Here is a 17,881-nt window from a genome sequence, read left to right on the forward strand (position 1 = left end):
ATAATGTCGCGGTGTTATTTCAAACTGTACATAGCGCCGCCATGCGCGGGAACGTCGTGTCTGTACAGTACTTGTATCAGTAAAATAGACTCGAATCGCACCATTACTTACCAAAAGGGAATGCATAAATCAATATGATGTACTGTCTACAGCGGGGAGTACTGGGCACCGCAGCTTTTGCCCGAATTCGAAGACCTGAGGCCTTCAGGCCTGAAGGGTGAATATGATAATCGTATACTACGTCACGGTGGGCTCTGAGCCGGATCCTCCCGGTTTGTACTGTGCGCGCACCAAATAAAGAGCTGGTCCGTGCGCCGGTGCGGGGTACATAAGCAGCGCCCGGACATTTTGGATCCTTACCACTCTGGCCTTTTGGCTTAGATCAAGTGTAGTATCTGTTCTTAATAGTTTAACCACTATTATGGAGGCACCGCCTCCATTATTGGTTATCTAATTTTTGTCGCCCTTGCTCCTCGGGCTCTGCTTGCAACTCGGGGACATGATGACCTTGCTATTGCAGTACTGGCTTGTGTTGTCGGGGGATCTTTTTCTTTTTGTGGCATTGTTTTTGCTTTTCAGTTGATGAGCAAAGAGATGTTGCAAATGGATTAGGGAACCTTGGGATTGTGGTATTTTGGGTGTAGTATATCAGTTAGCTTGAATTGCAATTGGTGGATGTGAAATGAATAGCATGTCCTTGGTATGTCCAGCATATAAATGTGTTGTTGAATATGTTGATTCTGTACATGCATGTCATAAGGGACTGAACCAGAAGTGAGGAGATTGACTTGTAAGATAGGCTCAAGGCAGCACCAGTGTGCATGATGGATCATACATAGTATACATGCCTGTAAATTGACATGACATGACATTCATCACCGTGCATACCCTCCTTTGTACCGCGGACCACGCTCATCGCGCCGATACGAAGAATCGCGATCTCGTCTTGACTCGCGATGTCTATCGCCGCGATCTCCTTCACTCTGCCGCCGAGCAGCTCCTCGTACCTGAAAAGAATCCGTCTCCTGCGCGGGACCAGGAAGGTCGTCGTAAGACACCCGCTTACGTCCGTCCCCCCGTCGCCGCTCATCTCGATCGTCTCGCCGTCCAGGATGCACGACCGACGCCCCAAAACTGATCTTTCCTTTGTATGGATTCTTGCTCCCGCCGCCCCTCGAATCGCTGTCTCGTTTCTTTCCTCGACCGGATGTCCGTCCTCCGAACCAGTCGTCCGGATCGTCCTCCGCATCCTCAATTTCGCGCGCACGCTTCTCTAGCTTCGCACGCTGCTTGCGACGCCCCTGCTTTCCGACCTCCATAGGCATATTCGAGCCCCATCCGTCGGCAAACGCGCTGGCTACCTCCCAGTCTCGTGGTGGGCGTTTGTTGCTTGACCGCGATGAGGAAAGTGTGGAGAGATCGGCGAATGGACCAGCGAGGACATTATAGGCACTGAAGGCGGACGGCTCCGGCGGTAGATCAGGTACAGGCGAGATGTCTTTGCAGTCCTAGATACAATATGGTTTGAGAAAACGCAAGAACAAAGAGAGATCACACCTACATCGCCGAGATGACCACACCCGCCACAATTATAGCACCACTCATCGGACGCAATATAGCCTTCGCCACCTTTACCCAAAGCTAGTGTCTGCTTCGCCTCCCGAGTTTGCAGTATGTTCTGGCGCTCGGTATCATCGACATACTCGTACAGCCGCCAAAGAGTGGGACATTCCTTGAAATCAAAGTGAGGCGGAAGCACGCGTACAAGTCATACATACACCCACATCAGATGTATGTGACCGAGCGCCACATCGATCACAGTCGTTGAAGTAGTTCGCAGAATTCCTACCCGAATGGCGGTTCGGACAATCCTATGCTCGTTAACGTCAACACACGTTCAGATGGCGAAATACCAGAGACTTACTTTGTTAATATGCCCCTTCATACCGCAATTGAAGCACGTTTTGCTTATGGGACAACTTCGGGTCGAATGCTCATCGCGGGCACCACATGTCAAGCACTATGTTCGAGTATGAGAAACATCTCTTTTGAGCCGCATACCATCGAACTTGAACGAAGACATACTAACAATCAGTACGGGACATTCGTAGGTTTTGTGGTCTCCTTCCGCGCCGCAGTTCTTACAGACAATCGTTTTGGGTTTTGATAGCTTATCGCCCTCTTGGACTGTTTCGAAATACCGAATCATCCCTGGTGCCTAAATAGAGCGATCAACTTCGGTTCTAAACGTATTGTAACCATCTAATTAGCGTACTCGACGATCATCATCGTAATCCAGGTACTCAATGTAGTTGTCCTCCTCATCTCCCTCCTCGTGGGGTGGAGACAAAATCTGGACTGGATCTACACCGTTTCCACTGAATACGGAGACATGTGAGGGGAGAATTAATACAGGTGGATCCACTTGTGTCCTCTCATTTTCTTTCTCGGAATACGCGATGCTCGTAGTCGTCTTTGTTAAGGATCCTGACATCTCGGTCTTCTGCACGTCGATATAGAAGATAGGCGCGTTTTCGTTCTCGCGTTTTGAACTGGGAGGAGCCATGTTGCGCCGCCGCGGCGCGGGAGAGCGCTCTCGTCGCCGACCATCTCGCTCGCGCTCTCGTCTCGTGTCTGGCGACCTAGATTTCCGCCGTCTTCGTGTACTATCCTTCTCCCTCTGTCCATCTTCGTCCCATTGGGTTTCATTCTTGCTCTTCGCACGAGGACTCGAAAGTCTATCCAATAACGACTTGCTGTTCTGCACCCCCTCTTTCCGCTTATCTTTGCCCTTCTCTGATTGAGGTCTCTCGTTAGTCTTCGGCGCACGCTGATCTTCTCCGGGCTGGCTCGTGCTAGACGTTCTCTCGCGCGACGGCTCCCGCGAAACCTGCACAGAGCTCTCCACAATCTCTCCGTCTTCCGGCGCACCTCGCTTCCGTTTCGCGCGTCGCGGCTTTTTCTTACCTTCCACTTTGCTGTCCGACCTCATCGCGGTTACGCCAACAACATCGTCTTCTGTTGCAAGGTCGACGACTACTGGAAGGGGGCTGGGCAACGTGAGATCGATTATTTCCGGCTCCATTGCTGCCAGAAACGGTCCAGGCTGAGATGGGACCCAGGACGGAGCGAAGAAGACGTAGCGGGCGAGAACAATTTGCAGATGTCAGTGTGCAGTATGGCACTTCCGCCGTCGCAGTTTCGCCCTGGGTCACAATTCGATCGGCAGTGTGTGGGAAAATTATTAAGCACCCGTAGCCTGTTTTTGGTAACCCTCGTTGTTCATCTTGGACCAGGAGAATCAATGGTTTATGACACTACCAACTCGGGATTGCTAGGCATTCAAGCTGGCATAGCCAAAGATACCTCTGTTCCAAAAATCATGAACGAGAAATGAGAATGGGAGAAGTATTGTGCTTGAACTACTTTGTCAATCTTGATCTTATGTTATTAATTCTGCGAACGACCGCCGAGGCGCGGACGACACCTCAGACATAGCTCCATTTTTTCTTATGCAAGTTGAAGCCAGGCCTAACTCCGACGTCGGGCACCGAGATCCAACGCAAGTTTGTAGGAATACGCACGCTGGGACAGCGAACCATGTGCAGACCATGTGCATAAGCATATTGGCACCATATTCTTGTAGCTATAGGCCGTATCTTGTGCATATCCTCTGGTAGCAGAAGTGGCAGGCTTTGCTGTGTTCAAGATCAGGGTTGGTATGAGATCGATGCTAAAGCGAGGGAGTGTAGAGATACTAGAGTTACCACTCAAGACTTTTATTAGTAGAGACGTCGATTAACTATCTCTGCATCTCTTCAAATTTCAGACGCCAAATATTCAATATGAGACTCGGAGACTGCACCAGCAACAACTTGAAAATTGCCAAAGCTGTAGCACTGAACCAAGGTCACATGATATGTCTATCATCTCAATCGTGGTGAATTGATCGCTGATGCTGGCATGTTACCTCAAGCACTTCTATAACGGCAGTCGTCATCGGCCCCCCAAGTTGCAATTTATATGACGTTATCCACAACAGCTCTACAAAGCCAAGTCTTATGCTCGATGCCGTGCATCACGTCGACAATATATCCCGCTCGTAACACTCATCAGTTGAGCGAAGGGGGGACGTCAAGGTCAATAATATCGCCGTTCGGATTGGTGACATCCTATGAGGGAGTATACTGCAGGTATAAGGCGTATTGGAAATGGGAGATCGGGAAACGGAGGATCAAAATGGTATGCTCATCGTGTAAAAGTGTGGAGAGTGGGGAGAGAAAACTAAACAGGTGGAGAACTTGAAGATAGAGTCGGTATGTAAGGACCAACACAGATAAGTTACAATAAAGATACCAATGAAGGCAACGAATCATAATAACATGGATCCTGCTAAAAATGCAGATCCATGGTTCCCAAGTCCAATACAGAGACGATATGAAACCGAGACCGCAAGGGAGAGGAAGAGGGGCAACGCTAGCACGCCGAGGTGGTCTCGTCAATAATACACATCGCACCCCTGGCTCGTCCGGAGCGAGACGAGAGGTGGTGATCGGCGCCGGCGCCCTAGTGCATAAAAATCGTGCTTAAACGCCGGTGTGCAGGAGTGCTCGACGTTCGGCTCGGTTCGTAAGATATACGACGTTCCCTAAGCAGGGGTATCTACCGACGAGTGAGGTCATCGAGAGACAGGATTTGGAGGTCGCTGAGGGGAGGGATCTAAGAATGGTCGCCGGTGTTACAAAAGCAGAAGGACCTACTCGTCCGACAAGGGAGACAACCCACACTTTTGGGAGGGGAGCTTCTGGAGGCCCGGAGACGGCCCCGGTCGAGAGGGAGTGTGGGTTTTGGTTGGCCCTGAGGCCGATGGAATATGAACGAGTCGACCATCCTCTCCGTTAAAGACGAAACCCTCTAATAGTATGGAATCCATTGAGGTTGTGGACGAGGAAGTATAGAGGGAGCGGCGTGTTAGGGAGTACCACAAGCCACAGGGAAGGGAACCGCAATGGAGACATGATGAACAGACCCAGCTTCCTTTATACTCTGCTAGAACGAGTTCAATAGGCAGACAGAGTCGGGCGCAGCGTGAGACACTAGAGGAGCTGCTGCAGATCTAGCGAGTGGCAAGGGACGTCGCCCGACACACCGGTATCCGATCCGTCCTTAAGGCCTCCACGAGGCAATATTCAGGAAGGGTTAATAGTCAGATTGTAGAGGCGCGGACTTGAACGAGCGCTGACAAAACCGAACGGCGACAGACGGCGCGCACCTTTACTCCAGCAACGGCAGACGGCAAAAAATGCAAAAGAAATCTCAGAAAAGTCGTCGACTGCTCTCGGAGACTGACATTAGCTGTGGGAGCTGTCGGATGCACATACCTTGGGAGACACACCATCTACGACCCCGTTCAGAAGTCATAGTCGATATAGGCTCCATGGAAACATAAGCTCAGAGGGGCTCGCGCTCAACTCCCGCCACGGGTTAAGGTAATAAATGGTGTTTACCACTGTTTACGAGAAAGTTGTCGTTTCAAGATCAATGGGTAAGCACCAAAGACACGTTTCTCAAATAGCCAGCCTGAATAGATCGAACAATGAATGGGGACAATGGCTCTTTCTAACTATGGACACTCGTACAATAGGATGTTGGTTCACTGCACGTCTACACGCGTACGACGCCGTAGTCAGTTAGTAGGTTTCTGTCCCGCCCACCACACGCGCCACGGCATCAAGTGCAGACAGTAATTTCCACGACGTTGTTCCAAAACCACCTGCCACAGCTCCAGACATTGAGCAAAGCCCTACAGAGCGTCCATTCTCGCTACATCGTTTAATCGACTCAAACCGTCAATAAGGCATAAAGAAAATAAATAATCACGACAACTGCATCCAACAACGTCGACGGACGCCGGCGTCCCCACAGTTGGCGTAGTGGGTGGCGACGCACGGTCAACGAACACAACAAGTAACAAACTTAGAGGGAGACATAAGTGCAAATAGCCGTATAAGATATAAGCTGGGGTCCTGTAAAGTATTTACCGGAAGGAATGAAACAGATGAGTGCAGAATCGCTACCAGTCGCAGGAAGCTAGCCCGCATAGACGAAAGCGCAAAGGTATATGGGAGTGCATACTCGGGTCAGCAGTGGGAGGAAGGCGCGAGCTTGAACTCACTGGCGAGGGAGAAACGAGAGGAATCAGAGTTCAGTACACTATTTGCAGTCACAGTCTACAATACACCACGTGCGCCTTTGAATTGCGCCTCATTTTCGGCGCGATAGAGTGAATATCTTTAGGGTCGTGGCAGTGGCGGGGGTGGAGTCTGGCGGTCGAAATTTAACGGATACGACGACAAGTCACTCGTTAACGCGAGTGTATCCAGGCTAGCTCGCTGGCGGCCCATAAAGGATGACGGGGGAGACGTGCTAGCCGCATTATCGCTACCAGTTCCGGAATCAATCTGGAAAGGGAAGGAGCCGAGTCCATTCGACAGCGTCGAGGACTGAGAAGCAATGGACAACGCATGCGACTTCCGAGAAAATGGTTTTGCAGGTGGGGGAGATGCCAATTCTGGGTCCCTGCTAACGCTCCTCAGTGCAGAAGTTTCTTGAGATGGAGCGGGCTGAGAAGCACCACCACTATTGCCGTTATTAGTCCCGAAAGATTGTTGCGCCAAGGGCGAGCGAGGGGGAGTGCGGATGGGTCGGTTCGATATCGGCGACGGAGGTACGAAATGGAAGCCCTCGAGGATAGAGTCTGCACGCGTCGACGTAGACGAGACAACGGAAGAGAACGACAACCTTTTCCCCTGACCATCGATTTCCTGCATCGCAAGGTGCTGTTGCTGCTCCAGTGCGCCACCGTTATTTCCCGCAGGCGCTGCATTTACTAGCCTAGCGCTTGTCAACCGATACGGACTACGAGGAGAGTTGAGCACGCCGCTGGAGGCCGTTTGTGGCATGGGGCCGGTGGGGAGCCCACCATACTGGTTGAGCCCAAGATGCACACGAGTTGCACTGCCGACGCTGGCGCTAATGACAGACCCGACGATAGAGGCAGCTTGAGTATACGTGCTCAACGGTCGGTCGACGCCACCGCTTTCTTCGGCGAGCTGGGTAGATGGCGCTTCTGAATATTGACTGGGGCTAGCCACGACAGAGCCAAAAGTCGCTGACGAAGGCGCAGGCGACCTCTGTGCGTGCTCGTCCGAGAAGGGGTTGCCTCGCATAGCAATATCCTGCTCCTCCTCCACCGCCTCGTGCACAACATCCGCAGGGCCGAAGCTTGAGCCCGCCAAAGGAGAACGCACAGGAGGACGGTTTGCAGGGGCACGAAGGCTGTCACCCGGAGACGTTCGGATGACCTCTGCCTTGACTAGTCCAACAACCTGCTGCTTGACGATACCACGCGCCGGGGTAACGATAACAGGAGCTTCGCTGAGGACATCGCTTGCAAAACTACCCGTAGACAGATAAGAGGCGCGGTTGTTAGGGGCAGGTAGGTCCGACAACTGTGACTCTGCATCTGCGTTCGGATTGTCCATTGTGAGATCGAGATCCGGCGCACGAACGGGTCGAACGGGTCCTGAGGCGGAAGAGCCATTGGTTGTCTGTGTGGACGACACGTTGCTTTGCTGCGACGCCCCAGCGAGCGACGCGGGAGGCACGAGGGCGATCGGAATGACGTTGGAGTGCGTGCCTGTAGAAGTCGTTTGGATTGAATGGTTATCGCCAAACGGATTCGAGTGATCGGATTCACAACGAGAGTGGCCATCATACGTGGTAGAACCATGCTGTGACTCAGGATCGAGGTTGATGGTGCCGCCATTCGTACCGGGATAAATTCGGAGGGTGCTCTCTTCGTGCTCGGACTCTGACTTCTCATTGGGGTCTGGCCGATTAAGAACATCCTCTGCGCGGGCTGGGACATCGGGCTTGGCGTCCTGGGCAACAGCGGCCGCCCGACGGTGGCGTTGACGCCTACGATAAAACCAGAAAGCGCCGATGGCGATGACGAGGAAGACGATGGAAGCAACCACAGCCCCAGCGACTGCGCCTGAGCTTACACTAGATGAACTGGTGCTAGTAGAAGCATTGGGCACGCAGTAGGGAGTCGGGCACTCTGTGCAGGTGCTAGGTGCCCACTATATTAGGCTGCGGATCTCTGCTACGAGGTAACGAAGACGCACTCTACGGTCAACGCGCAAGTCTCGTCAGCAGCGCAATTGCATTCTGGAGGTGTCGGAGGACACGAGACACAGCGAGATACAAGGCTGCTGCGGTGGGCGAGATGTTGCAAGTGAGAGACCATGACGACGGGGTTGGCGACGAAGGTGTGGTGAAGACGAAAGACTGAAAGAGTGTGTGGATGTAGTAGCAAACTCTAAGAAACGAAGTTTTGCGCCCTGCGATGGCCAGCACGGTGGGAACGATGGAGGCAGACCAGAAGGATATCTCCTTGGTGTCGCCAACGATGGCAGAGACCGGGGCACTGCAGCAGGGCGGAGGAAAGGGTTCATATAAAAGGAAATAGCGAGATGCAAAATATCAGACCTATCAGGTGAAATAAATCACACGCTCTCAAGCGCCCAGGTCCAGGCTGCTGGCAGCCATCTTGATAACTGCGAGGCACACTGCCGTTTCAAACTACAATACATGAGCAACATACGAGTCGGCCAGCCCATGACAACACTACAAAAATAAGTCCGTTGAGGAGCTTATACATACAGGTACTTTCTCTGGCGCTACAAAATATCTCTAATCCCATCTACAATGCTGTGAGGTTGAGCTCTGCCGACAACATCGTTAACGATCCACCGTCCTACTCAGTGGCTGTAGTCGTATCTGGGCATCGAAGATGGATTAGATCGGTCGCAGCCAAAACATCAGGCAGACTGACTTTCTGTAAAATGTCTCTGAATCCGAAGGCACTGCATCTTGGCGCGCCCCGCGCGTTTTACGGCCCTCGCTCTCAAGCAGACGTCTGCGATCCCGGTCTTCCCTTAGCCACTGCAAAGCTAGTTTGTACAGAGTTGGATTCGATCCCAGATCAACCAAGACGACCTGCGAGGCTGCTTCGGGCGTCATAGGCCATGGCGCTGGCTGCGAAAGGAAAGTTCCCAGGTGCATGTGCGCGACGTGGGTGGGGAAATCATTCAGACCGTCAAATATATGTGTGGCATCTGTAGCGACACGCCATCAGCGAAGATCAAGCTCTATGGCGCCGGCTACATACATAGGATTGTCGCGCCGCGCGTCTGGCTATCGGTTCGTAAGAATTTCAAGAGGTCATCCCTGACTAGTACGTCGAGATCCACAGTGACCTATCAGGGGGACCAGATGATTCGACACGAACGTAGTGAAAATTATTTGGTAGGCTTGCGTTCGTACCTCGTCGAGCAAAAGTACGTCCCAATCCGACATTAGCCCCATTACGAGTTGCACTCGTCGCCGCTCGCCGTCAGATATGGCGTGCATATGCCAATCCAAGTCGACGTCCAAAATGTCAAGAAGGCGGTCACGGCGCTCTTTGTGACGCCAGCCTCCCACGGAATTGAGGAAGTCGTTCACGACGATGTCGCTGCGAACTACTGGATTCATTGCCCTATCACAGCAAGCATGTTAAATGGACGGATGGAGCATGACAATCAACGCCAGGAACTTACCACTCCGTACCCAGGAACGTAACACCTGGGGGAGAGTTACGAAAGACGTCTCTCCCTTTGATGTGGACATGGGTGCCTTCGTTGAGGATGAGCCGCTTCCCCGCGAGGATCTGAAGCAATGTCGATTTTCCAGCTGCAATAAATAGGTCAGAAAAACGCCTCACGATTTTCTCTGGGCTTGCTATGGATAGGTCGTACCTCCGTTCGCGCCAACCAGGATCGTGCGCGAGCCTTTTGGAAGGTACATGGACACATTGGAGAGGGAAGGCAGACCAACCGAGGTATGAGTGTAGGTGAGGTTGCCAATTGAGATCTCATAGTCCGATTGAGAGTTTGCCATTGTGCCCGCCAGTCCCTTTCCTGCGTGCGAGGTTGACGACTCGAATGAAGATTGTCGGCCAGAGGTTTCATGTGCCGGGACGGCAGCTGGGCGCCTGTCTCACTGCGGGTGCTGCCGAGCCACTTGAGTTGCATTATGGTGGCTCTCCACCGGGTTCGAAGCCTCGCTGCGGTGGCCTGTGCGTTGTCATTGTAACACAAAACCAGAACTGGCACAATGGCCGTGCGCCACGCAGGCCGGGCGTGGGGTGCGGAGGCCATCGATCACGATCAATGCTCAAAGGACCTCCTCGGTCATGTGACCGCGTCGCGCCTCGTATCGACGCGTCCTCCGCGCCACTCGTCCACGCCTAGCGCCCACCTCAAGCCACTCGTGGCCGTTCGCGGACTCTGCAACGCCAAGTTTATACGCATGTATCTCCCATTCTACGCACAACCAGTGCCCGCCACTGTGAAGCATTACCACAATTCAACGATTTCAAACTCCGTGGTGAACGCCCTCTTCGCCCTATGTGGCCGGCCACTCTCGTACCTTCAGCGAGCAAAGACTACAATGAAAACGGCGACCTACTTCCGTATAAAAGGGTCAATCGGCAGAGCTCATCACCTCATACCATCGCAGCGTTGCACGATCTGTTCCCCCGTAGTCTTTGTGACACTCGTCTTCCTCGTCCACTTCATCCTTCGCCATGTCCTACCAACGCTCTAATGCACATGCTTCACGCACCCCATCTTCTCGTCAGACGCAAGGCGCCCCGCATGCGGGACGCCATGGAGATGTATCTTTGGAAGCAATGGCGGACGCATTCCTCGACCTCTCCATGGCCGACCCTACCCCTCTCCCTCGCGACTCTTCCGGCTATGACTATCAGTCGAGGCACACCGCACAGCACCATGGAGCTGCAGGTTACGCACCCTGGGATCACCATGTGCATAAATCGTGAGTTGCTTGTCGTCTTGCCTTCGCCGCGTCCGCCAGCTTAACATCCCTCCCTGTCAGCTCTCCAGAAACGGCAGCCCTAGCATACAACAAGACGCGTACGACTGACAACACACCCGTTCTTGGAATTGACCCAACCCTCCTCTCGCTGGCCACTGTGCCACCGACTCCGTACGGATATCCCTCGCAGGCGAGGTCCTCTGCACCTTCTGCAGCACGCGGACGAGCCATTCCAACTCGGTCGCGCACTTCCGCCGATGAATCGGATGACGATGCAGAATTGGACAGCGATGATGAGCACGGGGATGATCCCGAATGGACGCCATCTCAAGGCTCTGGAAGGCGCCGCTACCAACCTTATACTCGTAGTCGCTCCTCTCGCTCACACGACTCACCTGCTGCCTCTGTCGCCCTTTCCACGTCTCCTACATCCTCCGCGGGAAGTTCCTCATCCCACAGTCGCCGGTCCAGCGGGCCCCGTTCCCGCAACATCCAGACGGAGGTCGCAGCGGAAGACTTTACGGACGCGCTCACCAATGGCTCCTGCATGTGCCCATGTTGCGGGTATGTTCCCGCCAGCCGCCGCATTCCAGACCTTAAGCGTCACATGGAAACTCACCGGGCGGGCCAGAGCCCAGATAAATGGGTGTGTTGCGGCGTCTATCCACAGGACGCTATGAGAGCAGGTGTACCCAAGGGATGCGCTCCGTACCAACACAAGGGCTTGACGTTGGTGGGCGGATGTCTACTATCTTTCAGTCGCCGCGATGCTCTCCAGAGGCACATAGGCAACACGAAACTGCCTTGTGTAACAGACATCGCGGTAGCGGAGATGCTCAGTACGCGCTAGGATATAATTTTCACATGGTGAGCCTGGGTGTCTGCATACACTTCAGCTGCGACTTACAAATGACATAACTAGCTCGTGGCAACGTCTCGTTTCTTTTTGCATCATCCTCTCCTCCCATCTTCGTGCTTTTCTACGGCTATGGACATAGATATTTTATTTGTACGCTGGGCGTTGACCTATATCAGGTCGTTTTGTGTATACATTCGTCGGTCTCACCGTTCCTATTGCATATTGACTCGGATGCATATCTATTAACAACGTTGCTTTGGCGTAACTGTTCATGAATTTCTTTCGCATAAGAATGCAGCCTGTGTATGGTTATGGCGTGTAGAGTTTGAAAAACATATCGAATCGAGCCAGCAAAAGAAAGGGTATGAGCGCTGTCACAAGTGCCAATTTACGAGGGCGTCCAACGCGGTCACGGGACTGTGACGCGACGCGAAAGGCCCTCATGTCAAGGCTGACCCCGTTTTCGATACGGTCGCAGCTCGAGCAGGAGCTCGAGTTTTTTTATTAGCATGCCGAATAACACTGTAAAAGCTTCTTTACACGAGCGTAAATTACAGGCTTGTGCGCGACAAAAATCTCATGCACAATTAGACTACCGGCCCCAGAGATGCCACTGCAAGAATGTCACTTTCGAAACCAGCTGATGCCACGGTTCGACACCGTAACGTTGGAAAAATCTCACAACGACGTCGACGATGCTTTGTAGATCACCCGTACGTAAGATCATGCATGGGACAGACCACTGGCCGAAGAGGAAGAAGTAAGATGCAGGATAAAGGCAAATAAGAAATTGCAAGTGCTGAAACGCATATTGACCTACACTACTCTACACGCACGAGACTTGAATGCAGTCACATAAAGAGGAGTGAGTAGAAAGGAGAGACTGGATTAGGGGCGTTCCCGGAGTCAGCTGGCTTTATGTACAGTACGAAGAAAAAGAAATTCGTCATCAAGTCGTCACAGTAGTACGTTATAATCATGAAAACATTTCTATTCAACTAGACAGATTAGGCGTTGTATCGAAAAGGGCGAAACTGTCTCAATCCTCTTCCTCGACAGAAGCGATTCTAGATTTTGACTTTTTGGACTTTTTGGACTTTTTTGACTTTGAAGTGGTATTCGTCGGCGCTAGAGAAACCTGTGAGACTGATGGGGATCCTACGGCAGACATTCGAGCGGCAGAGGGTGGTCGCGGGGGCCCTGCATTTGCAGTGGCATCGTAGTGCGTAATGTTATCTTCAGCATTTCGAGAACGGAGGTCATATATCCTATGCGTCGAAAATTCATGTCAGAATCCAACCGTCAGGTATATATACAGACGACCCACGAATTTCGAGGCTCAACGTGAACAGGTGCCGGAGTTCCTCGCACACTGCTCGTCATTGGCGACATAGGTCTATTCGCTGGCGTTCTGTTCGTGTCGAGGGCGAGATTACTTCTATTGTACGGCGTCTGTCCATACGGATATGCTGCTGCGGACACGGGACTACCGATGGACGGCGCAGTTGACGGAGGTAGAGGAACTTTAGCGGCTGTCGTGCGAGAGCCTGTCGATCGCGGCGTTGGCGGGACAGGATATGTGACGTTCGGCGGGATTGGTGCGACCGCGTAAGCTGGGGTCGATTGCCTGGAGAGGTCTTTGCGTCGTGTCGGGGGTGTAGTCAGCGAATCCATGGATCCACCCATGCCAGAAGATGCATCAGAGTCTGACGATGAGTCCCTCAATGCAGAACGGCTGTATCTGTTCCCCAGCTGTATACTGGCCAGTCCGCCAGCGCCGGGGGTCATGAGATGAGGTATGACTGGCTCTGTTACGCGAAACGTGCTTGGTGTGACAACAGAGCCGACGACCGATGGCGTGCCTCCATAAGTAGACGGCGGGAGCGGGACACCTGCAGGCCCCATAGAGTAAATAGTCTGTGGTACCATACCCATAGGAGGCTGGACTCCTGCCATGGATCCGAAAGAACTCGCAGCGACAGGGGGCCCAATCGGCTGAAATCCAGGAGGCAGTTGACCGTCTGGTAAGACTATAGGAGCCGGACTTGATGGCGACATTCCAGACGTCCCCTGTTGTTGAGAACTAGCTGGAGATCCACCAGCAGGTGGTAAAGGCGGCACGTCTTCTGCGCTCAGAAGATGTGGTGTCATGGGTGCCGATCCTGATCTGGACTGTTCAGACTCAGGGCCAGACTGGAGTTCATATGCGTAGAACCAGTGTGTGAGTATCATATATTGCAAGAGATAATGATGCTTACGGGAGGTTCAATCTGAATGTCATATTCCGCTGAGATACTAGAAGTACGACTTCCTTGTTGGGAAGGTGGTCGCAATGTCATACCAGGACCGGGAGCATGACCCGACTCGGGCGAAGAATTGGGTGAATGTGCCGGGCGCATATATATATTGCGAGGGAGTCCCCTACCACCATCGTCAGATCTCATGTCCACGGTCGATGGTTGTGATGGTGGCCTGCCCAGAGGCATGAAGAATGTCGAGCCTGTGGACGGCATATATGGCGACTGAAGATACCATGAGCGGACACATACACCAAGTTAGTGAGAAATATAGTACTTACTGCGCCATGGTTCGGAGCGGGAGAGGACATAGTCGATGTGCGCTCCCTTTCCTCTGCAATAGAACTCAAGACAACCGGCCGTTCCCTAGCCACACCGCGCGTGGCAGCTGTGACGGGTGGTCCCAAGAGTTCAAACTGTGACATTGTCGTCGATTGAGATTCTGACGACCGCCGACGACGATGTCGAGGCCGATGGTGGGTCGGCGTGGTCATTGAATCACTGTCCGACATGGCGGACTCGCCGTAATCTCCGGCTGCTGGCGGGGGGATCATCAAAGGCGGTCTGTCATCAGGAGCATCCTGGAGAGGAACATTCTGGAGAGCAGCTGTTGAAGGGGGCGACGGCGTCGTAGGAGGCGGGGGTGCTAACTCATGAGGGGGAGGGAGACGAATACGGTCGTCGCCATCAATCTTGGGTATCCATCCGTCCGGAGGAAAGTCTACAGGAGGATGAGAGGGCGACATTGTTGCATTATGTACCACTAGGGGTGTGGTCGCCTTGACAGGCTGCGGCTCTGGTACGGGCACGGGCATCGTAACCGGACGAGAAGCGGGCGTATTCTGTTCCACAACGCGCGAGTATGTTGACTGTGGTCGTGAGTCATAGTCGTCTGGGGATGATCCAGAGGGCCCTGACGTCGGGTCTCTATGACGGCTTCGCTCATCAACAGGCGACTCAGACAAGTCGTCTGGGTAAGAATGTCGCGACCTCGCTGTCGCCGCCGAACCTCGAGCGTAGCCCTCTGCTCTCCCTTCCTCAAACCCAATGCTCCGCCCTCTTGAAAGCCCTTCTTCCAAACCCTGCCTTCGACCTTCTTCTCGGGCAAGCTGTATAATTTTCTCTTCCTTTAGCTTCCGCGCTGTCGTCCGCGCGCGAGCCGCAACTTCTTCGGCCTCTGCTCTCTGAGCTTCCACCGTATCGATGATTTGCTGCGCCCTGTTTATCTCTCTCTGCGCATTGTCAAGCTGCAGTTTGTAAAGACGCAGCTCTTCATTGGCACGTGTAGCCTCTTGCTGTGCGATGACCTTAGCATCGTTAGCAGACTTCAAGCGAAGCACAGCTTCCCTTGCCCTGCCCTCCGCAGTGTCAGCGCGCAGCGTCTCGGCCTTGAGCTGTTCGGTCACGTCTGCAAACATCTTCCGGAGATCCTTGGTATCATGTTCTTGGTATACGAGTAAGCGAGCAAGTTCGCGCATTGACCCCCCCATGAATAGGCGGTCACGATCTTTTGAAGAGCGATGACCTCGCCTCTGCGGGTCGTGATCCCTCCTCCGCGCGCCAGACACTTCTTCGAGGGGTGATGGGGATGATTCTGAGTCGTCCATATTAGCAACAGTCACCTAATTTATGCTCTGTCCAAGTGTATTAGGTGAGTATTAGTACACGCGGGATGAAGTGGTATACAGCGAGTACTCGCCCTTCGTCTCGCAGATTCGCAATGCGAGACATCCGATGTGACAGTGTTTACGTGCCACAAGCTTGTTGTGTCAGGAGATTGAAACAGCTGGACCTCCACGTACTGTTAATATTACAGATACAGAAAAAGATGAAATCAAGCTGAACAGATGCAGTAATACTCAAATTCGGTACTCGACACAAACAGACAAGAAGCAGAGCCAAGGAAAGTGTTAGCAAGTGATTTTCACTGACAATTGCCACCGATGCGACCGGCTCAGCTGCCGCCCATAAATTACTCACGACTGTTCTATTCCATCCCTTCTAATAGTTATAATGCACGTGTTTCGCATGATTTATATTTCATAGTAGTCTACTGTAAATACATACATGCGATATACATATGTAGTAAAAGAATATGCAGCTAAACAAACAATACATCCGCGTTAGAAGTGGTCCACAGTGAATGTCCATTTCCCTTCCTCAATGTCGTAGTTCTCGAAGTGTGTATGCTTCATATTCTTCAGCCGCTTCAGATGCCGCACTGCGTGTGGATGCTTCTCGTCCTTGATGGGCTCTCGGGTAGCTTTGTCTAGCGCCCAGCAGCGAATAAGTTCGATCTTCGCCCGAACATTCAATCCCGAGCCAGAAGGGGGCTTCTCAGCATCATCATACTCCGGGTATACACTGCACTCCTTGTCATCGAAACGTACAAGTTCACCTAGTAACCCAGCCAGCTTCGGAACGTTCGTGAGGTCGACAGGGTCTAAGAACGTTATCTGGCCATAGCCTTGACGACCAACGACTAGACCCTTCAGCGACATGAGTTCTTCGTGCCCAGTCTTCTTCAGAGTCTCCAAATCGGGCTTCATCCAGTAGTCGCCCTCCTGAAGTTCAGCGGAGGCTTTCTCCTTCGCGGGCGAGCTTTGTTCCTGATGAGTGGACGTCCCAAGTACGCTATGTGTACTGTGAGCTGAGAAGCGATTCAGCGATCGCGCAGCATGAGAAGCCGGTGATGGTGATTCCGGAGGTTGCAGTGCGGGAGATGATCTGGTAGCAGCAGCAGCGGCCTCTCTTTCACGCGCAGCTACGCTGAGAGCAGGGCTGAAAGTGACCTTGCTGCCTTGAACGCCCGATTTGCCGAATAGATCTGATGGCTCAACTTTCCTATCCAAAACGAGCTTCTTCACGCTCTTCCTATTGCCACTACCTAACGTTGGACTGGGTCCTCCCCCAGTCAAGAACGCCTCGGGTCCCAGCATACTCTTGCCGTTTGTGGCCTTGCTAAGCGACAACGCATTGGGTTTGCTCGGACCACCGAATATTGAACCGCTGCCATTGGTGCCTGCTCCAGGTGCAACGGATGTGGATCCAAAACCACGGAGCTTTGTGCTCGCCGGCGCGTAGCTGAGCCCCAACTGTGGGACAGGCGATCGCGTGGGTACATCGACGAAGTAACCAGGCTTCTTTTTCGGTGATTGCTCCAGATTTACAGCGCGAGGACCAGGGGGTAGCATACTAAAGATGGGCAAACTTGTTGCAATGGGTTGAGCGATAGAAGCAGTCAAAGGCGTCTGAGCATTTTGGCCCAACGACGAAGCATTCATTGCGTTCGTAGAGGCGCCAAGGGTATTTCCAAATAGCCCTCCGCCGCTTGATTGACTCTGGGTTGATCCTAGAGGTGTGGCGGTAGGCTTACCGAATAGACTGCCACCACCAAATAAGCCAGTCCCTGACTGTGTACTTTGCTGTTGACCAAGAGGGGCACCAAAAATACTTGATGGCTGCGTAGAAGTCATGTTCTGGGCTTGTTGTCCGAACGTGCCACCGCCGAACAAACTACCAGTCGGCTGAGTCGTTGACACAGCGGGTTTTGCTCCACCAAATAAGCTAAATGCGCCTTGTTGGTTAGCTTGTTGAGCGGGTTGCTGCTGCTGACCCTGGGTATTGCCGAACAGGCTGCCTCCAGTACCGAACAGGCTGCCGCCTACTGGCTGTTGGGCAGGCTGGTTGCCGAACACTGATACTAATATTGAACACATTGTGCAAGATATAAGAGACTGACAAAGACGCACGACCACCTTGCTGCTGCGGCTGGGGGTGG

General features: G+C 52.8%; 5 protein-coding genes across 5 annotated transcripts; 1 reads left to right on the forward strand and 4 right to left on the reverse strand.

Annotated features, from left to right (window-relative positions):
• Nucleotides 1-875: 875 nt before the first annotated feature.
• FIBRA_05475 (uncharacterized protein) lies at nt 876-3,085 on the reverse strand (the record flags this gene model as incomplete). The annotated part of the gene is made up of 6 exons (XM_012327239.1): nt 876-1,508; nt 1,562-1,732; nt 1,785-1,871; nt 1,925-2,020; nt 2,090-2,218; nt 2,276-3,085. 6 exons carry the CDS (start codon nt 3,083-3,085, stop codon nt 876-878), a joined length of 1,926 nt encoding a protein of 641 aa, XP_012182629.1.
• Nucleotides 3,086-6,293: 3,208 nt separating this feature from the next.
• On the reverse strand, nt 6,294-10,005 carry FIBRA_05476 (uncharacterized protein; the record flags this gene model as incomplete). Its single annotated transcript, XM_012327240.1, has 6 exons — nt 6,294-8,133; nt 8,900-9,182; nt 9,236-9,323; nt 9,391-9,604; nt 9,666-9,798; nt 9,864-10,005. 6 exons carry the CDS (start codon nt 10,003-10,005, stop codon nt 6,294-6,296), a joined length of 2,700 nt encoding a protein of 899 aa, XP_012182630.1.
• Nucleotides 10,006-10,693: 688 nt separating this feature from the next.
• FIBRA_05477 (uncharacterized protein) lies at nt 10,694-11,794 on the forward strand (the record flags this gene model as incomplete). Its single annotated transcript, XM_012327241.1, has 2 exons — nt 10,694-10,944; nt 11,005-11,794. The coding sequence occupies 2 exons, from the start codon at nt 10,694-10,696 to the stop codon at nt 11,792-11,794; spliced, it is 1,041 nt and encodes a 346-aa protein (XP_012182631.1).
• A 1,048-nt stretch (nt 11,795-12,842) lies between these two features.
• FIBRA_05478 (uncharacterized protein) lies at nt 12,843-15,707 on the reverse strand (the record flags this gene model as incomplete). Its single annotated transcript, XM_012327242.1, has 4 exons — nt 12,843-13,071; nt 13,131-13,996; nt 14,062-14,325; nt 14,382-15,707. The coding sequence occupies 4 exons, from the start codon at nt 15,705-15,707 to the stop codon at nt 12,843-12,845; spliced, it is 2,685 nt and encodes an 894-aa protein (XP_012182632.1).
• A 516-nt stretch (nt 15,708-16,223) lies between these two features.
• FIBRA_05479 (uncharacterized protein) lies at nt 16,224-17,819 on the reverse strand (the record flags this gene model as incomplete). Its single annotated transcript, XM_012327243.1, has 1 exon — nt 16,224-17,819. One exon carries the CDS (start codon nt 17,817-17,819, stop codon nt 16,224-16,226), a length of 1,596 nt encoding a protein of 531 aa, XP_012182633.1.
• Nucleotides 17,820-17,881: the final 62 nt, after the last annotated feature.

This window comes from Fibroporia radiculosa, assembly GCF_000313525.1.
Source record: "Fibroporia radiculosa TFFH 294 genomic supercontigs, scaffold4577, whole genome shotgun sequence".
NCBI classification, from domain to species: domain Eukaryota; kingdom Fungi; phylum Basidiomycota; class Agaricomycetes; order Polyporales; family Fibroporiaceae; genus Fibroporia; species Fibroporia radiculosa.